General features: G+C 34.5%; 1 protein-coding gene across 3 annotated transcripts in view; it reads right to left on the bottom strand.

Moving 5' to 3' along the window:
• Window positions 1-24,267, bottom strand: part of GBE1 (1,4-alpha-glucan branching enzyme 1) — a 284,943-nt gene that overhangs the window by 184,085 nt on the left and 76,591 nt on the right. For all 3 annotated transcript variants that reach the window (XM_082392426.1, XM_082392427.1, XM_082392428.1), the window contains one exon: window positions 3,304-3,419. In XM_082392426.1, the coding sequence (XP_082248552.1) occupies window positions 3,304-3,419 (116 nt within the window). The remainder of the gene's footprint in view (window positions 1-3,303; window positions 3,420-24,267) is intronic.

Here is a 24,267-nt window from a genome sequence, read left to right on the forward strand (position 1 = left end):
AGGAAAAGTTAAAGTACATAAATATCCTAAACACTTAAAAGAAGACAATTTTAATTGCCATTGCTAGTCATATGGATATTAATAGGAATGATTTTTTTAAAAAAGAAGAAAATGGAAATCAGAAGAAAAGAAAGGAATTCTTCAGTTTGCCCCCAACCCACCTTTCAAGTTCACTTTCCCCGATCTCTCACTTTTTCTGACGCGGGGTCTTTCACTGACCTCCTCACCTTATTACTTTACTTTTAAAATATTTTTTTTGGTAAACTCACTTAAAAACATGGAAAGGAGACGTTTACATGACCATATAAGCAATGGGGAATCTTCTTCCAAAGTGTTCAATTAAAAAGACCAGGTATTTTGCAAAGAAAATAAAGCTATTATTTCAATGGTAGGTAATATTCTTTTTTGAGAATGGTTACCAGATAATTCGTAAGAGAAACATCCACAAGTGAGTTATAAAGGTCAATCCCTTGTGGAATGAAATAAATTTTCAAGTTCAATTTAAGACAAGATTTTTAATTACCAAGGTAGACTACCCAGGGACAATTTCAGATTGAAAGGCCAAAACCCTTAAGTTAGTTGATTTTTAATACAGAATTTAACCCCAGCCCCCACAAAGAAAATCTGATAAATCATTTCCCATAAGTGAAAAACTACTTATATCACCATATTGACATTATAATAGCATCTAAATGTTTCCTCAAAATTTAAAACATCTAAACACTATGAGTGATATTATAGGCCTAAATTTCTAGTAAATTTATCCTCACTGAAATCTTTAGAGAATAATAATGAATAAAGATTACACAACAGTTGATTGATATTTTTTGAATGTTTACTGTTAGATATAGATTTTTTTTTTAAGTAAAAAGGTAAAAGATGCTTTTTAAAAAATTTTTTTTATTATTTCATTTCATCCAGGTCAAATGAATTTATGAAAAAAAGCATAGTATAGTACATAGCATAGTGTTGAAAGCACCTTAGTCCATTTGGGCTGCTATAACACAATATCAGGAACTGAGTGGCTTACAAACAACAGAAATTGATTTCTCACAGTTCTGGAAGCTGGAAGTTCAAGATCAGCTGCTAGCATGGTCTGGTACAGGCTCTTCTCCAGGCTGCAGAGTTCTTGTTGTATCTTCATGTGGTGAAAGGGGTTAGGGATCTCTCTGGAGTTTCTTTTTTAAGGCCACTAATCCTATTTGAAGGGCTATACCTCATGATTTATGCACGTCTCAAAGCCCTACGTACTAGTACCATCACATCAGGAATTAGTATCTCAACATATGATTTGGGGGGAGGACACAAACATTCAGACCATAGGAGAAAATATAAAAGCTTTAGAGTTGGATGGGAGAGGCAAATGCCTATCATTATTAACTGTATATATTAATAATCATTCATTCCTAGTAATCATTTTTTCCCAATGTATAAAAACTACACATGAAAATTAATTCATTCACTGTATATAACAAAACAGAAACAGACTCGTGGATATAGAAAACAAACTAGTGGTTACCAGTAGGGAGAGGATAGGAGGGAGGGGGAAAATAGAAGTACGGGATTAAGAGATACAAAATACTACTTATAAAATAGATAAGCAACAAGGATATATTGCATAGCACAAGGAAATATAGCCACTGTTTTGTAATAAACTTAAATGGAATATAATCTATAAAAATACTGAATCACTATGTTGTACACCTGAAACTAATATTGTAAATCAACTATACTTCAATTTTAAAAACTGTAAAAAATTAATTCATTAACCCCCCATTTAATGCAAAGAGTAGGTAATTGAAGCCCATAACATTTTCTAATTTAATAAGACAAAAAAATTTCTGCAGCACTTTAAAAAACTGGAAATTTCAATTCTTAAAAACAAAATATAACAAAACAAATGGCCAAAAGACCTAAAGCAACAATGAAATCAGTACTATAATAGTAGCCTCGCTTCACAGTTTCCTAAAATCAGGACTTACAGACCATAGAAAAATCAAGGTCTATGGTTTATTCCTTCAAAGATTGGGCCTAAAAATGGCTTTAACATTCAATAAACATTTTTTGAGTGCCTACTCTGTGCCAGGCACTCTTCTAAGAATTGAAAACATACAGTATTAGCAAACAGAAAAGCAAAGGCCCCTGCTCTCGTGAAGCTTATACTGACTTGGAAAAGGGATTATATATATTAAATTTAAATCCCTCTTATTGTATACTGTAGCTACTTTTTCTCCTTTTCACTTCAGATTTAGGAGAACCTTGGCTGCTATCCCATATAAAAATGTCCCTTTATTCCAGACAATATGCTCTTCTGGTAACTATATTATGTGAGGCAATATTTCAGTATTTTCAGGTACACTTATAATTTCATTATTTGTAAAAAACTGCAAAACAAACATACAGTGCATTTTTTATTTTAAATATACTTTAAGTAACTCTGGTTAATATTGTTAAATAACAAATGCCAGTAAAAATATAATTCATTTACAGAATCTATCATGAAAAATGCTATGAATGCTATCACACGTCCAAGGAAGGGAAAGAGAAACAAGGGACATGGAAATATTATATAATTATATGAGCATGGGCTAAAATCAAGTAAATGTTGAAGGATTTAGATCGCCTCTCATGTAATCAAATCTGTGATAGGTAATCCAGACGTTGGGACCCATCCTTCAAGCCTCCCTTGAGGAGACAGAAGAGGGCAGCTGTGTTGGCTCTGCACACCCTAAATGCAGAGCTGCATGGTCAGCCAAAGCAGAGGGGAACTAGAGGACAGGCAGGCCCCTAGGCTAATCCAAGGAGAACAGGAGAAGCAACAGCCCTGATATCAAAGAGCAGAAAGAGATCAAGAAAATCATATCCCCAAAAGGCATGGGTCTCCAACACAGCCTCCCACATTTATGTGGCTCATCACAAAGTTAATTATATCAAGTCTGTCTCTACAGGTAAAAATTCTCTGCCCGGCTGACTTGAAGACAGGCTTCATTTTTTTTTTTTTTTAATCAAACTTTCTGTTTTCCAGGCTAAACTTTTGCAATTATTCAGTGATCCTTCTATAAGGTTTCCAAAGTTGATAATAATACAACTACTAAGTTCAGTACCTTACCAACCGAACAATTCCAGTCTAACACATTTCAATTTGCGATGACTTCTCTTAAATTTTCCTCTATTTAAAAATTTACACTGTTTCTCCCATAATTATCATGCATCAGTTTACATTTTAATAGTTTAAATCGAACTTTTCAAACAGGACAAAAAGAAAATAGTAAGTTCAAATGAAAACAGGAGGGAGGAAAGTACCTTTAATTTGGATCCATGAGGTACTAGGACAGATCTATTCTGCTTTGGTGGGATATACAGCTCCCATTTTCCAAAATCCAGTTTTTTATATGGGTATGCAAATGGATTCCAATCATCTGAAAAAATAAAGACGATCAATTAACAATAGCATTATAGGACTAATATTCAATAAATTTCAATCAAAGTATAATATACTGCCTACTTATACAGAATCAAATTGCCTAAAAAACATTGTTTTCTAAGGTACTAAACAAAATACTCTACTAGTCATTTAGAAAAAGCAGGTTATGCTTAACTTATTTTTTTAAAACATATTTGAAAGTTTGCCTTTTGCATCTTAAAATTAAAGATTACAACACATTTTCCATTGTACTTTCAACTCTATTACTTCTATCAATAAACAGAATGATGGGTCCTTTTTTAAGAAACATCATCAACAAAGGGAGATAATATGAAAAAAATAGAAACGCATTCTAGGCAACTAGATAAAATACATGTTATGGTAGAAAAAAAATGGTGAAAAATTATTAAAATCATATTACCCAAATCCACAAGTATGTGATAGAACTGAGTTAAAATCTAAAGAAACGCCTCAAGCAAGAAAGGTAGAAGGTTATAAACTACAAGAGGCAAAGGAGAGGTGGACTGCAGATGCTGAAAGAAAGCCAAAATGAACCACAAGAGACCCATGGACACATAGAAATTTAACATGTAATAGAGGTGGCATTAAAAATCAGTGAGTAAAGGACACACTGTTTAATAAGTGGTGCTGGGACAATTGGTGATCCTTATGAAAAAAAATGAAATGGATCTGTACCAATAATATTACTGAAGAATCATTTGAACATAGACTAATATTTAAATATGATAGACAAAATGATAAAATGCTTAGAAGAAAATACAGGAAAAGATATTTATAATCTTGGGTTTAAAAGTGTTTTTTAGACAAGATACATACATGTACACACACATACACATACATACAAAACCTTAAGGAAAAGCCTAATAAATTTGACCACAAAAATTATAGACCTATCTTCATACATAGATAGATAGATAGACAGAATGACAAGACAAGCTACCAACTGGGAGAATACATTTGTAATGAACATACCAAGAAAGAGCGTCTAAAATACATGAAGATCTATAAATCAATGAGAAAAAAAAAACAGACCAATAGAAAAATCAACAAAGGTATTCAAGGGAGGACATATGAATGGCCAATAAACATACATAATGATGCTCAAGCTCACTCATAATTAAGGAAACACAGATTAAAACAACAGTGAGATGTCATTTCCCACCCACTGGCTTAGCAAAAATTAAAAGTTTGAAAATATCAAGTAGTCAGCAAGGATACAAAATAACACTGCAGCTGAGGGTACAAACTGGTAAAACAATTTGGCATTACATAGCAAAGTTGAAGCTATGTTAACTCTGGGGTCTAACAATCCTACTCCTAGGTAATACCCTAGGGAAATTCTCACAAATGGTCACAAGAAAATATTCAAAGATGTTCACTGAAGAATTGCTTGCAATAGCAAAAAATGGAAGCCATTGAAAGTTAAATCAGCCACAAAATGGGTAAATACATCATGGTGTAATTAAACAGGATGTTATATAATGCTATAAACTGTTTGGATTAAATATTCAATATATAGGAATAGGTAAAACATTAAAGTTCATTTTAAAGGTATATAGAAATACCATTAATGTAAAGTTCAAAAAATATGCAAAATAGTATTATATAACATTGATACATACATATGTAGTAAAAATATCAAAAGAAAAATAAGAATGACAAACATCAAATTCTATTGTGATTTCCACTGGGTAGAGGAAAGGGAACACAGGAAGTTTTAATAATTATCTGTAAGGTTTTATTTTTTAAGGTAGGTGGTGTACACAGAGATGCTTATTACATTTTCCCCTATTTGTTTATGCCTAAAATATTTCACTGTTTAAAAAAAACTTAAGCCCCTGTGATGCTATGCACTATAGTGCTATGAAATTAGACTCTCAATTAAGGAGATAAGAAAAACACCAAGAAGCTTGTTTTATGCTATGACTTCTTCTTTTAGACACCAATACTTTCACCACATTAGCCTTAAGGTTTTTCACTCTCAGCCAGTCTGAATGTTATGGGTAGAGTGGGGTAAGAAACAACATGTAAATAAAGGTCCTTCTAAACATTTTTCTACTCCCCATCAGAAGACAATCTGAAAATATCTAAAGGCGGTTTATCTTCAGGAACCGTTCAACAAGCTCTGTGTTACTATATTCTCCTACCCCTAAAACATCAAATACATCTCACCTGTTTATGATGTGACATTCCTTTACCAAAGCAAAGAATTTAGGGCATAATTAGAGAGAAGGAAAAAAGCTTGAAATATGAGCATCTAGGTAGTGTAACACTTTATACATTTACTGAATTTCTTTTTAAGCTAATCATTTAAGACAATTAATAAATTAAGACAAGCAGCAGATCTTTTCCTGGTTAGTTAGATTTGAAAATAAAGGGTACAGTTCATTAGTTCATTCATTCATTCATTCATTAAATATGTACTGAGCGGTTAATGTAGGCCCTGCTCTATGCCAAACTGAAAATTAGGGTTCAGATGACATTCAGATTTCATCCAGAAAAGGTTAAACTGAGTCAGTGCACCAAAACGAAGAGTAAAATATATAATATAGGATCCTCTAAACATTCAACTATAAATAAGACTGTTACTTTGAAAGTGAAACTTCAATTATATGGGAAATTTTCTTATGCAGATTTACTTAAAAGCTGTTTTCAATAATGTAAAAATAAATGTGGTTTTGAATATTAGTTTTTGAATATCAGTTGAAATAGTTCTTCACCTTGCAGTCACTTGAGTTTTAAGATCTGTTTAAACAGGTAATGTTATAATATTTGTATAAAGAAAAATATTTTTACTGAATCACATTTCTCCTTTCATAGTGTCTTAGAGACACTAACACACATGCTGATTATTTCTAATCCTACACTGTAAAAAATGTTTTTTCTATCATTTTCAAGAGCTTCATTTCATTAGCACACCTCCTCTTCATGAAAATCCTGGTGTTAACTTCCACTACACGTACATTTTTCTTGCTGAACTCCAATCTTCAAAGAAAAATTTGGAACATCTTCACATATGCTACCAAAGAAAATCCATCTACCAACCATCATAAGCAATGTAGAATATACTAAAGGTTTCATAAGGGAGAGAGAGGGGAAGGTTTGCAAGGGGCGTACATATACGAAACAACTTGAGATTTTTGCATTGGACAACTGTCTCCAGCATAAATCCCTCTTCAGCCACACCACCGCCAGTCTTTTATCTCCTTGATTCCTTCTCCAATCAGTGTTCAGCCCTGAATTTTCCTTACTCTTCCTCCTTCATTAAATACTACTGCTTCTTTCCATTTGAAAAATGGGCACCAACCAAACTAACCACTTCTACTGTACTGCAGGCATATGAAAGATTTTTTTCTAATAAAACCAGTTTATCCCTAAAATTGCTTTCTAAAACTAGCTAATAAGATGAGCTTTATTCTACAGGATACAGATATCTAAGGTCCAGGAACAGAATAGTCAGAAAAATCATTGGATTTGGATCTGTTCTCATAAACTTAACATTAAGCCCTTAGTTAAGAAAGAAGGAACTACCATTAAGGTATATTTAGGCATGACTGTGGGAACTAATTGTGGAAGTACACAATTAAAAATAAGTAAATAAAAATTAAACATCCAATGATTGGTGTAAAAATATTAAACAAAAGTGAATGTTTTGTTTTTAAATGAAATTTTTTTTAGAAAAACACAGAAGGCAAAATAATAAGACATCAAAGATACATTTTGGGGGAATTTAAGTCTTAAGTGTCATGAGACTTTATTCCTGAAAATAACTGAAGGTAAAGTAATATTAATAATGATAAATGGTTCTAAGGCATATTAGATATATCTAAAGTGCATACTTTTAGAGCCAGATTACTCATTTTTCATTTTAATCCTCCATGACTTTATATCCTGAATCTACAAGATAGAATTAATTTTAATTAATTCTTAATGCAAATAGTTTGTATCTCTATGTAGGCCTCAGGACAGGACCAAAAATATCCTATCACCACCTGTGACAATTATTTGTTTCTCTATCACACACAGAACTACACATTGAGAGTTCTGTAGTTCAGTGATTCTCAAGCTTTAGCTCACATCAGAATCACTTGTTAAAGCAGATTGGGCTGATTAAAACAGACTGTTGGGCCCCACCCTCAGAGTTTTTTGATTCAACATATCTGAAATATGGCCTAATAATCTGCATGTCTAACGAGTCCCTACGTGATGTTGATGCTGCTTGCTGAGGGACCACGTTGAGAATCAACTTCCTGGTTCGACGGCTGACTTCAGGTGTTCTCTGCTCATAGCTTTGTGAGTGATGTTCTAGATTAGATTAGATTTATAGATTACCAAGTAATGTTCCAAGTCAGTAGCTCAAGGAAATTCTGAAATAGAAATTATCACTAATAATCCCTCAAGGCAAATATTACTCACATGAAATTCAGGATTTAGAATTTGGGATTCACTAGGGTTGTAAAGCCCAGAAGGATGACCAGTGAGATGAAGATTACAGAACAGACCTGAGATATTAAGGAATCTGAATGTGTCAGTGTGAGGAAACAAAAATTTACAATTTGAACATTAAAAGATAACATATATTAAGACCAATATTCAATATACTGCTATAAGTGTCTACAGAAAATGTTTCTTATAATATTCTCACCAATAGATTGCATGGTTAAAAAGTACAGGCCACTTTGATCAGAAAATGAATATAAATTTGAAGGCTTCTACCTAGAAAAGTAACATTAAAATTTTTAAGTGTTAACATTTTAACTCATCTTCCTTTCTGTGTGTCATTTCCTGCCATAACCTAGACATTGCTAGGCTCAAGGATGAGGTACCCCTAAAGCAATGTGTGCTTATTATTCTAGTCTTGGTGTTTTAAGAACATGTTTCCTGCTTGCATAAATTATTTTATTAAAACATTTTCTAAGACTTTCGATGATTATCAAGTTTGAATAACCTGACACAGTTTTTTTTTTTTTTTTTTTTTTTTTTAATTTATTTATTTTTGGCTGTGTTGGGTCTTCGTTTCTGTGCGAGGGCTTTCTCTAGCTGCGGCGAGCGGGGGCCACTCTTCATCGCGGTGCGCGGGCCTCTCACTGTTGCGGCCTCTCTTGTTGCGGAGCACAAGCTCCAGACGCGCAGGCTCAGTAGTTGTGGCTCACGGGCCTAGTTGCTCCGCAGCATGTGGAATCTTCCCAGACCAAGGCTCAAACCCGTGTCCCCTGCATTGGCAGGCAGATTCTCAACCACTGCGCCACCAGGGAAGCCCCTGACGCAGTTTAAAAGCAAACATTTAAATAAGTATTTTATTACTAACAGGCTGAAATTCATCATCATATTTTATAATGCAAAAGATTCTATTTGTCCATAGACTCAAAACCAGCAGACAAATTTAAATCGAGATATGGAAAAGAAACGATGTGTGATGCGCAGTTTAATATGAACTGCAAACACACATTCGGCACAGGCGATCAAACATTAACTAAGGTCACTGCATCAGGCACACAGATTCTATATTGTCTCAAGCCCAACAACCTTTCTTTTTCTAATGTAATAATCCTCACATAAAATTCTTAAATGTCAGCCTCCTTCAAATATTCCCAAACTCTTTAACTCACAGTAAAGTATTTCTCTTCATCAGGACTTAGCCACCTCATTTCTGTAGAGTTTCTGCATTTAATATATATATTCCTTGCGCATGGTTGAAATGGTCCCAACTTACTATGTAGAACCACACCTCTGATGAAGATGCCAATGTGCTGAAGAATGTGGTCCGTACTTGGGCCAGCCCCTGCCATAAGCAGGCTTCACTGAGCTAGTGAAGTAAGGTCCCTGTTGGATGTGGCAGATCTAATATCAGATCTAATACAAGGCCAGTACTGGCCTATATGGCAGATGTCAGTGACCTCCTATCTGAGTGGATATCCTTACATCATAAGTTATTAAATATTTGGAATATAACCTCCTTAAAGCAAGTAAACACCCTTCCTCATCATACAATGTTGTTTAATTGTTTCAAGCTTCATATCATTCAGAGTTTACATAGATTTATAATGCAAAGTTGGCTTGTCATGATGGAAGTTTTGGGACTTCTCTCATGTCAAGGAAGCATCCAGTGTGTTTCCAAGAAGTCATAAGATCCAGAACTGGAACCTCCTATGGCATTGCCCTTACCCAGAATTATGGAAGGACCACACAATTTTTGGAGGTGGAGAACAGCAGTCCTGACATATAACCCTGTGCTTTTTGATCACCTTCTCTTTTCCCCTCCAGATAATTCTTCTCCTCAGATGGTTACTTGAGAATCATCAAATTTCTGCTGGAAGATAGTACCCTGGAAATAACCTTAAGACCTCCAGCATTACTTCTTAGGGAAAACTGCTCTTAAAATACATTAGTTTAGGAGAGCTGTGGTTTTCAAGAACAAAATCTAGAGTATGTCAGAATGCCACTAACTTCAGAACCAATGGGATGCTAATATCGCTTTAAAGAACAATATGCTCAGTCCTATAATATGTAGCTTTCTGGAAATTAGGGAACAAATTAAATAACCTAGAGTTTCACTCACTAAACTGTTCTTAAAGGCATGCATAGAAGAAACGTTCTCCGTGACCAAAAAAAAAAAGTGTGGCAAAAGTGACTTTAAATAGAATTAACTACGTGTCTTTATTATAGGAATAGTATCTATATTATGATACTTTTATGAAAGAAAGGGGATGATAAATGAATATACAGTTGGCCCTCCATATCAGAGAGTTCCATATCCACAGAATCAACCAAACATGAATCAAAAATATTAGGGGAAAAAATTCCAGAAAGTTCCAAAAAGCAAAACTTGACTTTACTATGTACTGCCAAATATTTACATAGCATTTACATTGTATTTACAACTATTTACATAGCATTTATGTGGTATTAAGTATTATAAGTAATCTAGAGATGATTTAAAGAATACAGGAGGATGTGCATAAGTTATATGCAATACTACATCATTTTTAAGGGACTTGAGCATCCTCAGATTTTGGTATTTGCAGGTGGGGGAGGTCCCAGAACCAATCCACCAAAGACTGAAGGATGACTGTATGTAGTCACCTATGATTTCAAAAAGCATGAAGATGGAACCCAAAAAGTGAAGAGAAATGATTATGTATATGAAGAGGGAAAACACAGATTAGTTTTGTAGGATTGTACCTTGCTTTATTTTGACTATAAGACCAGGTAAACAATTCATAAAATTAGAAAATTTAATAAGTCAAAAAGAGGGGAAAATAAGAAAAAAAAAAAAAGTCTCTTAAAATGGAAACAAACTGAACCTGTGTGATGGAATGTGCAGATGGGGACTTTGGGAGGTAGTTAGGTTATGAGGGTAGAATCCTCATGAATGGGGTTAGTGTCTTTATAAAAGAAATCCCAGAGAGATCACTCCTGCATTCCACCAGGTGAGGATTTCACAAAGAAAGGGCTGCAGTCTATGAATCAGGAAGACAGCCCTCATCAGACACTGAATCTGCTGGCACTTTGATCTTGGACTTCCCAGCCTCCAGAACTGTGAGAAATCAATTTCTTTTGTTTATAAGCCACCCAGCCTGTAGTTTTTTGTTATAGCACCCTGAACAGACTAAGACAAAGCTCATCTCTACTTTTCTGTATAATAGGAAATTTCCATAACAAAATTGTAAAAACTATGTTATGAGGTCTCTGTGAACAAATACTTGTCCAAATCTCTTTCCTTGCTATCAATTGTAAAAAGTGATCTTATCAGCCAAAGAGTGTAAGATTTTAATTTATTTACGGTTTTAAACACAGATTAACCAACTACTTTCTGGATAAGCAGTTGCAGTTCATACTCCCACCAGCAGCATATGAGAACTGTCAACTATCCATATCCTCATCAACACCGGAGATTATCATTTTAATAACAAGGCATGCCTGCCTTGTTCAACCAGGGTTCGCTAAGAGAATTAAGTTAGAATGCCCTACAGATCCATTGTATGCAATAAATTAACTTCTCTTCAATGCATCTTAGAATAGTACCTGTAGGTACTACACTTGGGAGAATTTAGAAAATAGGCATTCAAATCATTTTCTGTGTTCTGTGGATCAGATTCGGAACCAGCATGAGAAAAGTTGCCTCTCCTTATTGTCCTAGCTGTAACAGATGGGTTTGATACACAGTGTTTTCATTTCTTTTCAAAGCAGGTTATAATTATAACTACTTATATTCTCTTTAATTCTATTTTTATTTGGGAGAAATTGAGTAGTGGGTATTATATTTTATTTTAAACTTTTTCGTTTAGTTCTAGTTTTATTGAACTGAATATAATAATGTGGTGTCCTTTATGGTCTAATACAGTGGTAACCAATCCAGTTATTTATTTACCAATCTATTTATTTTTAGCAGTATAAACCATTCAATTATCTCAAAATAGATTTTATGAAGGACTCCAGCATAGAAACTATACAATGTAAAACAGCAAAGCGGCTTTGCTTGAAGTGCCCCTACCTACCTAAACCCTCATCCTCACCTCTTTCTCTCCCTTTCAGAGCCTACTACTCAGAACTCAGTTCTAAAAAGTGCTCCAGTGTATGATCTACCTTTGCAGATCTTCCATAGATCCTTAAAATGTGTCATTTCTTTTTTTTTTAATTCTCCATTTAATTTTAGTTTATTTCATCCACGACACGTTAAGAATATGTTAAATTATATCATGACAATTGGATCTGAAAATTTATTCAATTTCTAACAATTCTCGCCATCTACACTTGACCAAAAGTAAATGTTATTTGGGACTTAAGGATAAAAGCATTTATCGCAGCTGTGACTTATATTACTGATCTCTGTGCCATTTTATCTGGTTTGTTTTTGGTCTGGATTTGACTCCTTTTATTTTATAATCTTTCAGTGACAGTAAAACAGAGAGAAACTAATGGTTAAAGCTGAGAAGAGGTACATTATTTGCTTAGAAAGAATGCAGAACAGGACAAAATAGGAAGGGGAAAGAATGGGAGAGAGGTACTAATGCAATATGGTCAATCATCAGAGGAAGGCATCCTATGTGCCAAGAAGGGTTCTCAATTATGTTTTAACTGGCTAGTACATTGAACTGTATCCCTCCATGTCAGCAAACATCTGAAGCTTAGTTGGAGGACTCTTACAGCACGTACTCCAGTTCACCCATTATATCACTATTGACTGCAATTTAATCTATTTATGATTCCCCCAAAGTCATAAATTTGATTTGACTTTAGGACTCTTCTCTACACCCTAAAACACAATCTTTCATCTTAAGATGTTCCACTTGAACCAGTCCCTGCTGTGAGGGCATGGGAGGGGCCTATAGTAATCAGGAAAGCAATTATATAGATCTCCCTGCTAACCCTATAGCCACTTATGAAAATATTTCAATGAAAGTAAAATAATATTTTCTAACATGGCTAGCAATGTAACAGAAGTAAACCCATGTGTCAATGGTCAATTGATTTTCAACAAGGGTGACCAAGACCATTCAATGGGGAAAAAATAGTCTTTTCAACAAATAGTGCTAGGACAACTAGATCTCCACACACAAAAAGATATATTTGGACTCCTATCTTAAACCATATACAAAACTAACTCAAATGGATCAAGTACTTAAATGTAAGAGCTAAAACTATACAACTCAATGTAAAACAGTGCTGACACCTTGGAAAACAGTCTGGGTGTTCCCCAAAATGCCAGAGGTACCATTTTGACCCAGCAATCCCACTCCTAGTTATAAACCCTAAAGAAATGAAAACATATGTCCACACAAAAACTTGTATATGAATGTTCATAGCAGCATTACTTATGATAGTCAAAAGGTGAAAACCACACAAATTCCCATCAACTAACAAATGAATATACAAAATGATGTATATCCACACAATGGAATATTATTTGGCTATAAAAATGAATGAAGTACTGATACATGGTATAAGATGGAAGCTTGAAAACATTATGCTAAGTGAAAAAAGCCAGTCACAAAAGACCACATATTATCTGATTCCATTTACATGAAAAATCCAGGATAAGAAAATTTATAGAGACAGAGTAAGTGGTTGCCTAAGCCTAGGGGAGGGATGGGAAGATTGTGAGATGACAGCTAAAGGGTATAGGGTTCCTTTGAGATAATGAAAATATTCTAAAATTCATTGTGGTTATGGTTGTAGAACTCAGTTTTAATATACTAAAAACCATGAAATTGTACACTTTAAATAGGTTAGTTGTATGGTATGTGAATTGTATGTCAATAAAGCTGTTAAAAAATAAAAGTATTTTAAAGGTCAGGTAGCCTTTATCTGTTCATTTCTATTGAGCTTTTGCACTAGACTAAAACCAGGTTCTATCAGAGATATTGTAAAGGGAAAGACCACAAAGGGAGAAACATATAAAAATTTAATACTGAAAAGATAGCTTGGTCAATAAGTAGACTAAAGAGTCTAGGTGGATAGTTGAAGACTTCTTTGAAGAGAAAATAATTGTTTCAAGGCTTTGGAAAAAGTAGAACAACTTGACCATATTAGAAGCTGGGGGGGAAAATATAGGTTTTTAAGCAAAGAAAAATGTATATCTTCTCCTTCTGGAGCCCAGATTTGTAGTAGTTTTGTGAGTGATTACCAACCAAACTGCTGCTGCTAATGTTAGAATTTACCTTGGACTCTGAAAGAGACCCATAAGGAACAGAAATCTAAAACTATCATACAGTCCACTCCCTTACGAAGGAAAAAAAAAAAAGGTTTGAGCAGAGGCTATCTCAAAACTAATGATATAAGAAGGGAGAGTTTTATTATGATAGAAGAACTAACGAAAGTCATTAAAATAACAAAAAATAGGATGATTTGGTGACACTGATGGCAGCAGCAGTAGTTATGGACCGTCCTGTGAGGAAAAGGTGTTTTGTTTTTTTCTTGTTCAAAGCTAATTTCTTGATTTTGTTCTTTCTTTTTGTCTGTTTTCAATTATTTTCTCACACTCTGAGGTTTTCAAACATTCTCTCTCTTCAGGCTCTTTACTCAGCATCCAAATATGATGAAGTGATGTATTTGCTAATTCTGAAGTAACATCAATGACAATGAAGAAACCTCTCCTTTGGTCCAAGTTATCCTTTGGTTCTCCTGCCACTGACAGCCCAATTTCTTGACTCCTATCTCCACTTCCTTATATCTCTTTATTCCCTAAAATATTTCTGAAATACTCTGGCAAATGTCACCAGTGACCTCCAACTTTCCAATCCCAATTGTTCTTTTCAGACTTCAACTTATATGAGCTTTCAGTGGCATTTGAAACTCTTGGTCACTCCACCTTCGGTGTCAGTTATACCCATCTCAGTTGGTTCTCTTAAACCACTCAGTGAAGATGGGGAGTAAAAAAAGGGAATGCACTTGAAAGCTATTTCAGAGTTAAAATTGATAAGAAGCAGTGTTTTAGTTATTAGGGGTGACAGACAGTGGTTACTTGGGTGGTTACTGAAAAAGGATAGGGAATACAGAAGTAGGAGAGAAGAGAATTTACAGGAACTGTAAATGGTCAACACCATCTATTACTGCAGAAAAGTCAAGTAAGGAAAAGATACCTAAATTGAGAGGATGGGATATTTAATGGGAGAACACATGGGAATGAGTGTACTATTATTTCTATTATTATTATTTCTATTACTTCTCTACCATATTTTTTTCTTACCACAAAAGAAAAGGGTACTCCCTGAAGAATAAAACCAAATAAACATAAATAAAAAAGACACTGAAGCACTCATAAACCCAACCTCCTCTACACTAACACCTTATTTTAAAATTTCTCATTTTTTTTACTATATAGGTATTTATATGCACAGACATATGCATTTCCATAATGTAAATTATATATAAAAGTATGTATATACATATAAATTTTTAAACTTACAGTTTTGTATCCTTTTCTACATACTACATGATCAGCATTACTCCTGTCAGTACATATTTATTTACGACGGTAGTTCCCCAACATGGCTGCTTTTAAAAGTTAGAAGTCAACAGACTCCACCCCAGGTCCTTGAATCAGATCCAGGAGTAGGTCTGTACTTTTATAAAGCTTCCTAATTTTGTGCTATGCACACACAGGTTTAGTAACCAATAATCTACAATATCATTCTAGAAATGTGACAGCAAATTAAGGGAGGGCTCATCTTTAGTTTTCCAATTTATTTAAGGAAGGAAAGGAGTGAGCAACTTTATACACAGAGAAAAAGGAAGCAGCAAAGGGAGAGCCTGACAGGAGAAAGAAGAGGTAAGTAGACAGATTTACCATGTTAAGGAAGAGAAGAGAAAATGATTCAATGCATATATTCGTGACATCAATTTCTTCTACTAACTTTTGAAAGCATGTGGGAAGGATGAATATAGATTCAGAGATCTTTTTAGGGAAATGGTTTGGAAGTTGAAATATTCCTTTCTGCTGTCTTCTATTTTCTCTGAAAAGTAAGAGCAAGCATTATACTAATGGAAAATGAGGAGATGGTGAAATAAGGGATTATGCAGGGAGTGGTGAAACTGAAGTAGCTACTGTGGAAGATGTAAGAAAGAGATGACTGGGGTGTGCAAGTGATTTCTGTAGAGTGTTAATGGCCATGAACCCACAGAAGCAGCAGTTCATATGGCTGTGTGATTTTCCTCATGGTGGCTAGAAGCTGTGCATGAGCAGAGAAATTACACAATTTGATGTGAGCAACACTGCAGATTTACAAGGCGAGTGTGGTAGAAGGCTAATGTTCAAAGGAGATGAAACTTTCAGGAAGAGAGAGGTTGGAGAGCTTAGAGCAAGGGATCTAGAATAGCTATCAATGAGCCATAGACATGTCAGAAAGCATCATGCATCTAGACGTCACATTCAGTCTGGAATAACTGGTATCATGGAGTCGAGAATAGGGAAATGCTGCTACAGCAATCTTTGTACCTTTTACACAATAAATTTTGCTAATATTTTGCAACAATTCCCCTGTCCCTCATCAGCAGTCTCATCCCCCAACAAAAAAAAATCTTGCTTGCTACCTTTCACCCTTCCTAAGCATATCAAGACCTCTAAAAAACAGAGCCATCCTAGCAGATTCATAAATATATGACTGAGAAATAAATGCTGACTTTTGCTACACAATGAGCTGGGGATAGTGTGTTACACAGCATTACTGTTACTATAGCTGACTTGTGTACCAAGTAAGAGTGAGCACTATCCCTCTGAACTTCCCACAAATAGTCTAAACCTGTACCTATTATTACCTGCATCTATTACTATAAACCTGTTACCATTTATTATATGTGTCAATACCGATTTCCTTGTTTTTGACTATATGCTATCTGAAGGTATAGATCAACCAAGTATTCCTCGTCTTTGTATGCCAACAGCCAGTACATTACTCCCATATAAGTACTCAGCAAGTTTTTACTGGATGAATAAATTTATAACTTTTTACGCCAAATCAAGATCACAAGACAATTTGGAAACTGGAAATTTAGCAAAGAACAAAATTAACCGAAAAAACTCATTCCTTTTTAGTTTTGCAAGGGAACATAAATAGTATTCTTCAATAAGACTTCATTATACACTAAGATTATAAAAAATTAACTCTACATTTAGCAAATAATATAACATTAAAAAAGCACACACAAAAAACTAGGTAATTCCTTTTTATTATTCTTCCCAATTAATATGGGTCACTAACTAAATAGTTTAAAAGAAAAACTATAGTAATTAAAAGAAAAAAAATGTATTTACTTCTATTTAAGGTAGATCTTGATTTTTTTCCTTCATGTGCTAAACTCCAGAAGTATTATATATAGTTTATATAATACATAAATATATTTCAAAAGGTCACTTTTTTTGAGTGGTGACATTTAATTATATGTTAGATTAATTATATATTATATAAAAAGTAAAAAAGGTTACAAAATTATAAGTTTTAAAAAGTGTTGGAGTTCCCTGGTGGTCCGGTGGCAAGGACTTGGCACTTTTACAGCCGGGGCCTGGGTTCAATCCCTGGTTGGGGAACTAAGATCCCGCAAGCCACATGGTTCAGCCAAAGAAAAAGTGTGCATATACATTATATATAATATATAAATTATATGTAATTAATCTAATATATATATAATAAAATATCACCACTCAAAAACAGTGATCCTCTAAAATGCTCCATATGCTATTAATCTAAAGATTCACAAAATACATAATTATCCATATATAAACACACGTAGCATCTAAAAAAGAGCTCTACATATTATTTCTACATTTATAACACACATAAGACATAATTCATTAAGGCTATGCTCCTTCTTTTCTGAAACCCAAAATACAAGAAAATTGAATCACTTTGAAATGAACCAATGTGTTTATTAGCTCTGTGGGGTGTAAGAAAACTTCAATTGCTACTCTATGTCATGCTGATATAGGCATAAACTCTCAGGTTAAACTTCTCTTAGTAGTACAAGTTTCAATTTGGATTTTAAAAAGCTTGAGGGCATCAATTTTCCCATCTTTCCCCACTCCCATTTCAGAAATCTGAGACCCAATTTCAGTAAAATACTGACAAGTTATATGGAGGTTTAACATGTTCAAGAATAAACATAACTGCCATTAAGAAAATTCCACATTAAAATAAAGAACATTTAAACCATTTACTATTATCAGGTTTTCTGGCTTCTAATATAATAGCCATTTATCTAAATTCAAAAGAATAATCATGTTTTTCTTAACAACTGCACTGATCAGATTCAACACCGATTTATGATAAAAACCCTCCAGAAAGTAGGCATAGAGGGAACTTTCCTCAACATAATAAAGGCCATATACGACAAACCCACAGCAAACATCATTCTCAATGTTGAAAAACTGAAAGCATTTCCTCTAAGATCAGGAGCAAACAAGGATGTCCACTCTCACCATTATTATTAAACATAGTTTTGGAAGTCCTAGCCACAGCAATCCAAGAAGACAAAGAAATAAAAGGAATACAAACTGGAAAAGAAGAAGTAAAACTGTCACTGTTTGCAGATGACATAATACTATACATAGAGAATCCTAAAGATGCCACCAGAAAACTGCTAGAGCTAATCAATGAATTTGGTAAAGTTGCAGGATACAAAATTAATGCACAGAAATCTCTTGCATTTCTATACACTAATGATGAAAAATCTGAAAGAGAAATTATGGAAACACTCCCATTTACCATTGCAACAAAAAGAATAAAACACCTAGGAATAAACCTACCTAGGGAGACAAAAGACCTGTATGCAGAAAACTATAAAACACTGATGAAAGAAATTAAAGAAGATACCAACAGATGGAGAGAGATACCATGTTCTTGGATTGGAAGAATCAACATTGTGAAAATGACTATACTACCCAAAGCAATCTACAGATTGACTGCAATCCCTATCAAACTACCAATGGCATTTTGCACAGAACTAGAACAAAAAATTTCACAATCTGTATGGAAACACAAAAGACCCCGAATAGCCAAAGCAATCTTGAGAAAGAAAAATGGAACTGGAGGAATCAGACTCCCTGTCTTCAGACTATACTACAAAGCTACAGTAATCAAGACAGTATGGTACTGACACAAAAACAGAAATTAAGATCAATGGAAGAGGACAGAAAGCCCAGAGATAAGTCCATGCACATATGGTCACCTTATATTTGATAAAGAAGGCAAGAATATACAATGGAGAAAAGACAGTCTCTTCAATAAGTGGTGCTGGGAAAACTGGACAGCTACATGTAAAAGAATGAAATTAGAACACTCCCTAACACCATACAGAAAAATAAGCTCAAAATGGATTAAAGACCTAAATGTAAGGCCAGACACTATAAAACTCTTAGAGGAAAACATAGGCAGAACACTTTGACATAAATCACAGCAAGATCCATTTTGACCCACCTCCTAGAGAAATGGAAATAAAAACAAAAATAAACAAATGGGACCTAACGAAACTTAAAAGCTTTTGCACCGCAAAGGAAACCATAAGCAAGACAAAAAAGACAACCCTCAGAATGGGAGAAAATATTTGCAAACGAAGCAACCGACAAAGGATTAATCTCCAAAATTTACAAGCAGCTCATGCAGCTCAATATCAAAAAAACAAATAACCCAATCTAAAAATAGGCAGAAGACCTAAATAGACATTTCTCCAAAGAAAATATACAGATTGCAAACAAACACATGAAAAGGATTCTCAACATCACTAATCATTAGAGAAGTGCAAATCAAAACTACAATGAGGTATCACCCCAGACCAGTCAGAATGGCCATCATCAAAAAAACCTACATGTCCACCTAGAGGGGTGGGATAGGGAGGGTGGGAGGGAGATGCAAGAGGGAGGAGAAATATGAATATATGTATATATGTATAGCTGATTCACTATGTTATACAGCAGAAACTAACACACAATTGGAAAGCAATTATACTTCAATAAAGATGTTAAAAAAAAAAGTATTCGTTAAGTGAATGAATAAACACAATAGTGAAAGAAAAAAATAAACTTATACCTAAAGGGAAATCCAAAAAAAAAAAAAAAAAATCTACAAACAATAAATGCTGGAGAGGGTGTGGAGAAAAGGGAACCCTCTTGCACTGTTGGTGGGCATGTAAATTGATACAGCCACTATGGAGAACAGTATGGAGGTTCCTTAAAAAACTAAAAATAGAACTACCATATGATCCAGTAATCCCACTACTGGGTATATACCCTGAGAAAACCATAATTCAAAAAGAGTCATGTACCACAATGTTCACTGCAGCTCTATTTACAATAGACAGGACATGGAAGCAACCTAAGTGTCCATCGACAGATGAATGGATAAAGGAGATGTGGCACTTATATACAATGGAATATTACTCAGCCATAAAAAGAAATGAAATTGAGTTATTTGTAGTGAGGTGGGTGGACCTAGAGACTATCATACAGAGCAAAGTAAGTCAGAAAGAGAAAAACAAATACAGTATGCTAACGCATATATATGGAACCTAAAAAAAAAGGTTCTGATTAACCTAGGGGCAGGACAGGAATAAAGACGCAGATGTAGAGAATGGACTTGAGGACACGGGGAGGGGGAAGGGTAAGCTGGGATGAAGTGAGAGAGTGGCATGGACATATATACACTACCAAATGTAAAATAGATAGCTAGTGGGAAGCAGCCGCATAGCACAGGGAGATCAGCTCGGTGCTTTGTGTCCACCTAGAGGGGTGAGATAGGGAGGGTGGGAGGGAGACGCAAGAGGGAGGGGATATGGGGATATATGTATATGTATAGTGGATTCACTTTGTTATAAAGCAGAAACTAACACACCATTGTAAAGCAATTATACTCCAATAAAGTTGTTAAAAAAAACAAACTACAATTTAAAACCAACTCATTAAAATGTTTGTCACTTTTAACCACCTCCAAACAGAGCCAGCAAGGAGCCCTCTCATCCTTAAACACTCTCCCCCATCACTGAGGGACTAGGCCACTCACTGTACCCGTTTTTGAACACACTAAGTTCCTTCCATTCTCTCTTGACAATTAGCCATCTGTCCACTACACAAACCCTTTAAATGTATACTCTGCAGACAGAGAACTATCTGCTGTTTCTGTGGCTGCCCCTGTCTCCACTACGCACTGGGAGGAGATCTCCACTCCTATGGGGACTGCCGCCCTACTTGAGACTATGTGGAGTCAAGCTCTTTGTTACCAGGCAGACACGCAATACCAATCAAGGTCATATCTACATCCCTTCAGTGCAGACTTTCTCTCCAAATTTCTCTTATTAAGGTTCCCAGAGAAACGAATGAACGAGATCTCAGATGAAGCCCTATCAGTCAAATAAGACAATAAGAGCTAATACAGAAATAGCAACCAAAAAGTCATAAGGTGGATATACCTCCAGCTTTAGTACTGGATCAGGCACACAGCAGAAAATCAATAGTGTGCATTAAACAGTTACCAGAACTACTCCTTATTTTATAGTTACATGTAATATGCATTTTAAACTATAATCATGATATGGCTCATCATAAAGTATGTATTAACCATTTGCTAATAATTCATTGTCTTTGTTATCGTTACTACTTATCCTAACAGAATGAATATCTCATAAGAGTAGCATAATCATGAATCACATTTTTAAATTATGACAACCTTATTTTCAAAAAAAGGTTAAACCACCTATGATTCTCTTTATTGTCTTTCTTTCCTTTACTGGACATTACAATCATTGTTTGTAAGCATGATTAAGTCCTACTAAATAACTCAACTGATCACCGAAGATCATACACTCAAAAGTCTGGCGGTTTTCCTTCAATATCTACTTCAATATATTATATATATGAGTTCTCTTTCAAGTCAGTCCACTTCTTTTAATTTTCCTGTCTCACAACTCGAAGGTAAAGAATGTACATCATTTTATTACATATATATCTATTGTATCACACACATATGTATATGTGTGAATATATGTACATATACACAAACTCAACACTGATGTCTTATAGTTTAGATATAAAATTATCTCAAAAGTATAAATCATCTTCCATTTTGGAACAATACACCACCAATGAGCCTAGCAAGAGAGTCCACACATTCAAAATGTAATCCAGCAAAGACATGCTTTGACAAATTAGACAAAAGTGTTCATATTTTCCATTTAATCTTTTAAAAAATGCTGGATAAAAGCTAAAAAGGAGTTAGTGAAGAAATATTTATTATAAATGTACTAGGTGTCAGGCACCGTGCTAAGAGCTCTCACATATACACAATTTCATTCACTCTTACTTGCTTTACAGCACCATACATAGCAGGCTCTTCCTATATGGCTGATGTTGAAGGCTTAAATCAAAATAAAGTCCAGATGAGGATAATTCATTTGCTTGCAAAAATGAATTCCCATTTTCTGTATGCCTAACATGACCATGATTTCTTACTAAGCCTCTGAGAATGAATGAATCTCAATCTTCATTGAGAAAAGATTAACAACTCTGTAATGTTGCAATTACCTTCTGGGTAATGATGGTATATTTACAGGAGATTTCAGTTTGTGATTACCTCACCCTGTGGAGAGGAGGAAAAAAGAGAACAAATACGGACCATTTTCTATAGCAACTTTTCCTTTAAAAAGGAAATGAAAGTTATAGTCAATAGACTTACCTTTTGACAGAGTTTATTTTGATTTAATATGTACAATTAATCTGAGATACTTTTGTGCTAGTCAGCATGACCTAGCCATTAAAAAAAAAAAAAAAAAAGTTGTAACTGCCAAGAAGGATAAAGCTATAAAGCACTTAAGGTTACATTACTACTCATCTGAGTAGGTCTTAGGAGAAAGTAAGCCAGTAAAAGATAAAATGCCTCTTCTGACTTAGTAACCCTTAGAAAAAAAGGATCAGCTATGTTGATTGACTGACAGGAGCCACAGGCTGATCACAGACTAGAGCTGCAGCAACTGGTATCAACTCTCTCCCCCAACTCTACTCCTCTGACTTTTCTCAAAGCAGGAGAAACTTCATGACCCAAAACACAGCCCAAACCTCAGCATCTGCTCAGAACAAAGGACCCCCATGTCCTGAAACTACAAAATGCAGTTCCAGGGCTAGAGACAATGGTCAAGATTAGTAGCCAACTACACATTCTTCTTATTCAACTTACTTTTTCTTAATGCCTTGAGCTGAGAGTGCACAGTCAGACAGGACACAGAATAATCTTGGAGCACCTTCATTTCCTCTAATTAACCTAAAACCAATTCTGTAGTAGTGGAGGTTGCAAATCTAGCCAACACAGGCACCCAATATATATTCTTATTTATGTTTGCTTTTCTACTTTGACAACTTCATTCTTCATATGCTTTAACTTCTAGAAGAGTACTACCCATTGGACAGAATTATAAATGAGATAACAACCCATCAGGTGATAACACTAAAACATTAGGAAATACAATTTATAAGGATTGAGGAGTTGTGCTGTTGAGGTGTTAGGAGAATTCAGAAGGCAGACCCCACTTTTGTTCTCAGGTTTTAGTTTGGTTTGATAAGTTTGGTTACTTTTTCCATCAAGAGAAGAGTAAACCATACTTGGATCCAATATACTAAGTTATTAAATTCTTTCAGAAACTTTCTTTATATGTTCACTGTAATAGTTCAATTAAAATGTACCTCTTTGGGGCTAAACTTTATAAAGAATCCCTGTTAAATGCAAGGCCTGAATACAAGTTAAATACAAGCTAACCATAAATTTAATTTAAGATTTTAAACCTATTTCTAACTTAGAGAAAGGTTAAAGCAATCTACTTTTAATTAAATATATCTATGGCCAACTTAATTCCAAATCTTAAGGTTCTGCAACCCAATTTCTCATGATAAGAATATTACTAAAACTCATCTGCATTGAATGACAATCTTCCATTCCTCTCTGCTCTCTGAATCCATTATCTCTCTCATGGGAATGAATGCTTTGCTATGACTGATGATGAATAAGATATATAGGACAAATGATGCACTTTTTCATTTAAAAGACTAAAAAGGAAATTCACTTTAGTCTCCTTTCTGCCTCGTTTCATTAAAATCTAAATACAGCTATTCTAAGAGATTTTTTTCTAGCTCAGTTCAGTTTGACAAAAAACGCCTCATGTATCATTTAAATCAATTACAGATTATCTGGAAATACACCTCAGAAGTTTCATTTTGACACTTTTTGGTTTAAAAATAAACACACAAAATGTCACCAAGATAAATAAGCAATCAGAAAATCCTTTAAAAAAAAAAACAGTATCGTGAAAGAGTATATTGTTTATAATTATTACTAAATTATATTTTAAGA

Source organism: Balaenoptera borealis, assembly GCF_965194805.1.
Source record: "Balaenoptera borealis genome assembly, chromosome: 5".
NCBI classification, from domain to species: Eukaryota; Metazoa; Chordata; class Mammalia; order Artiodactyla; family Balaenopteridae; genus Balaenoptera; species Balaenoptera borealis.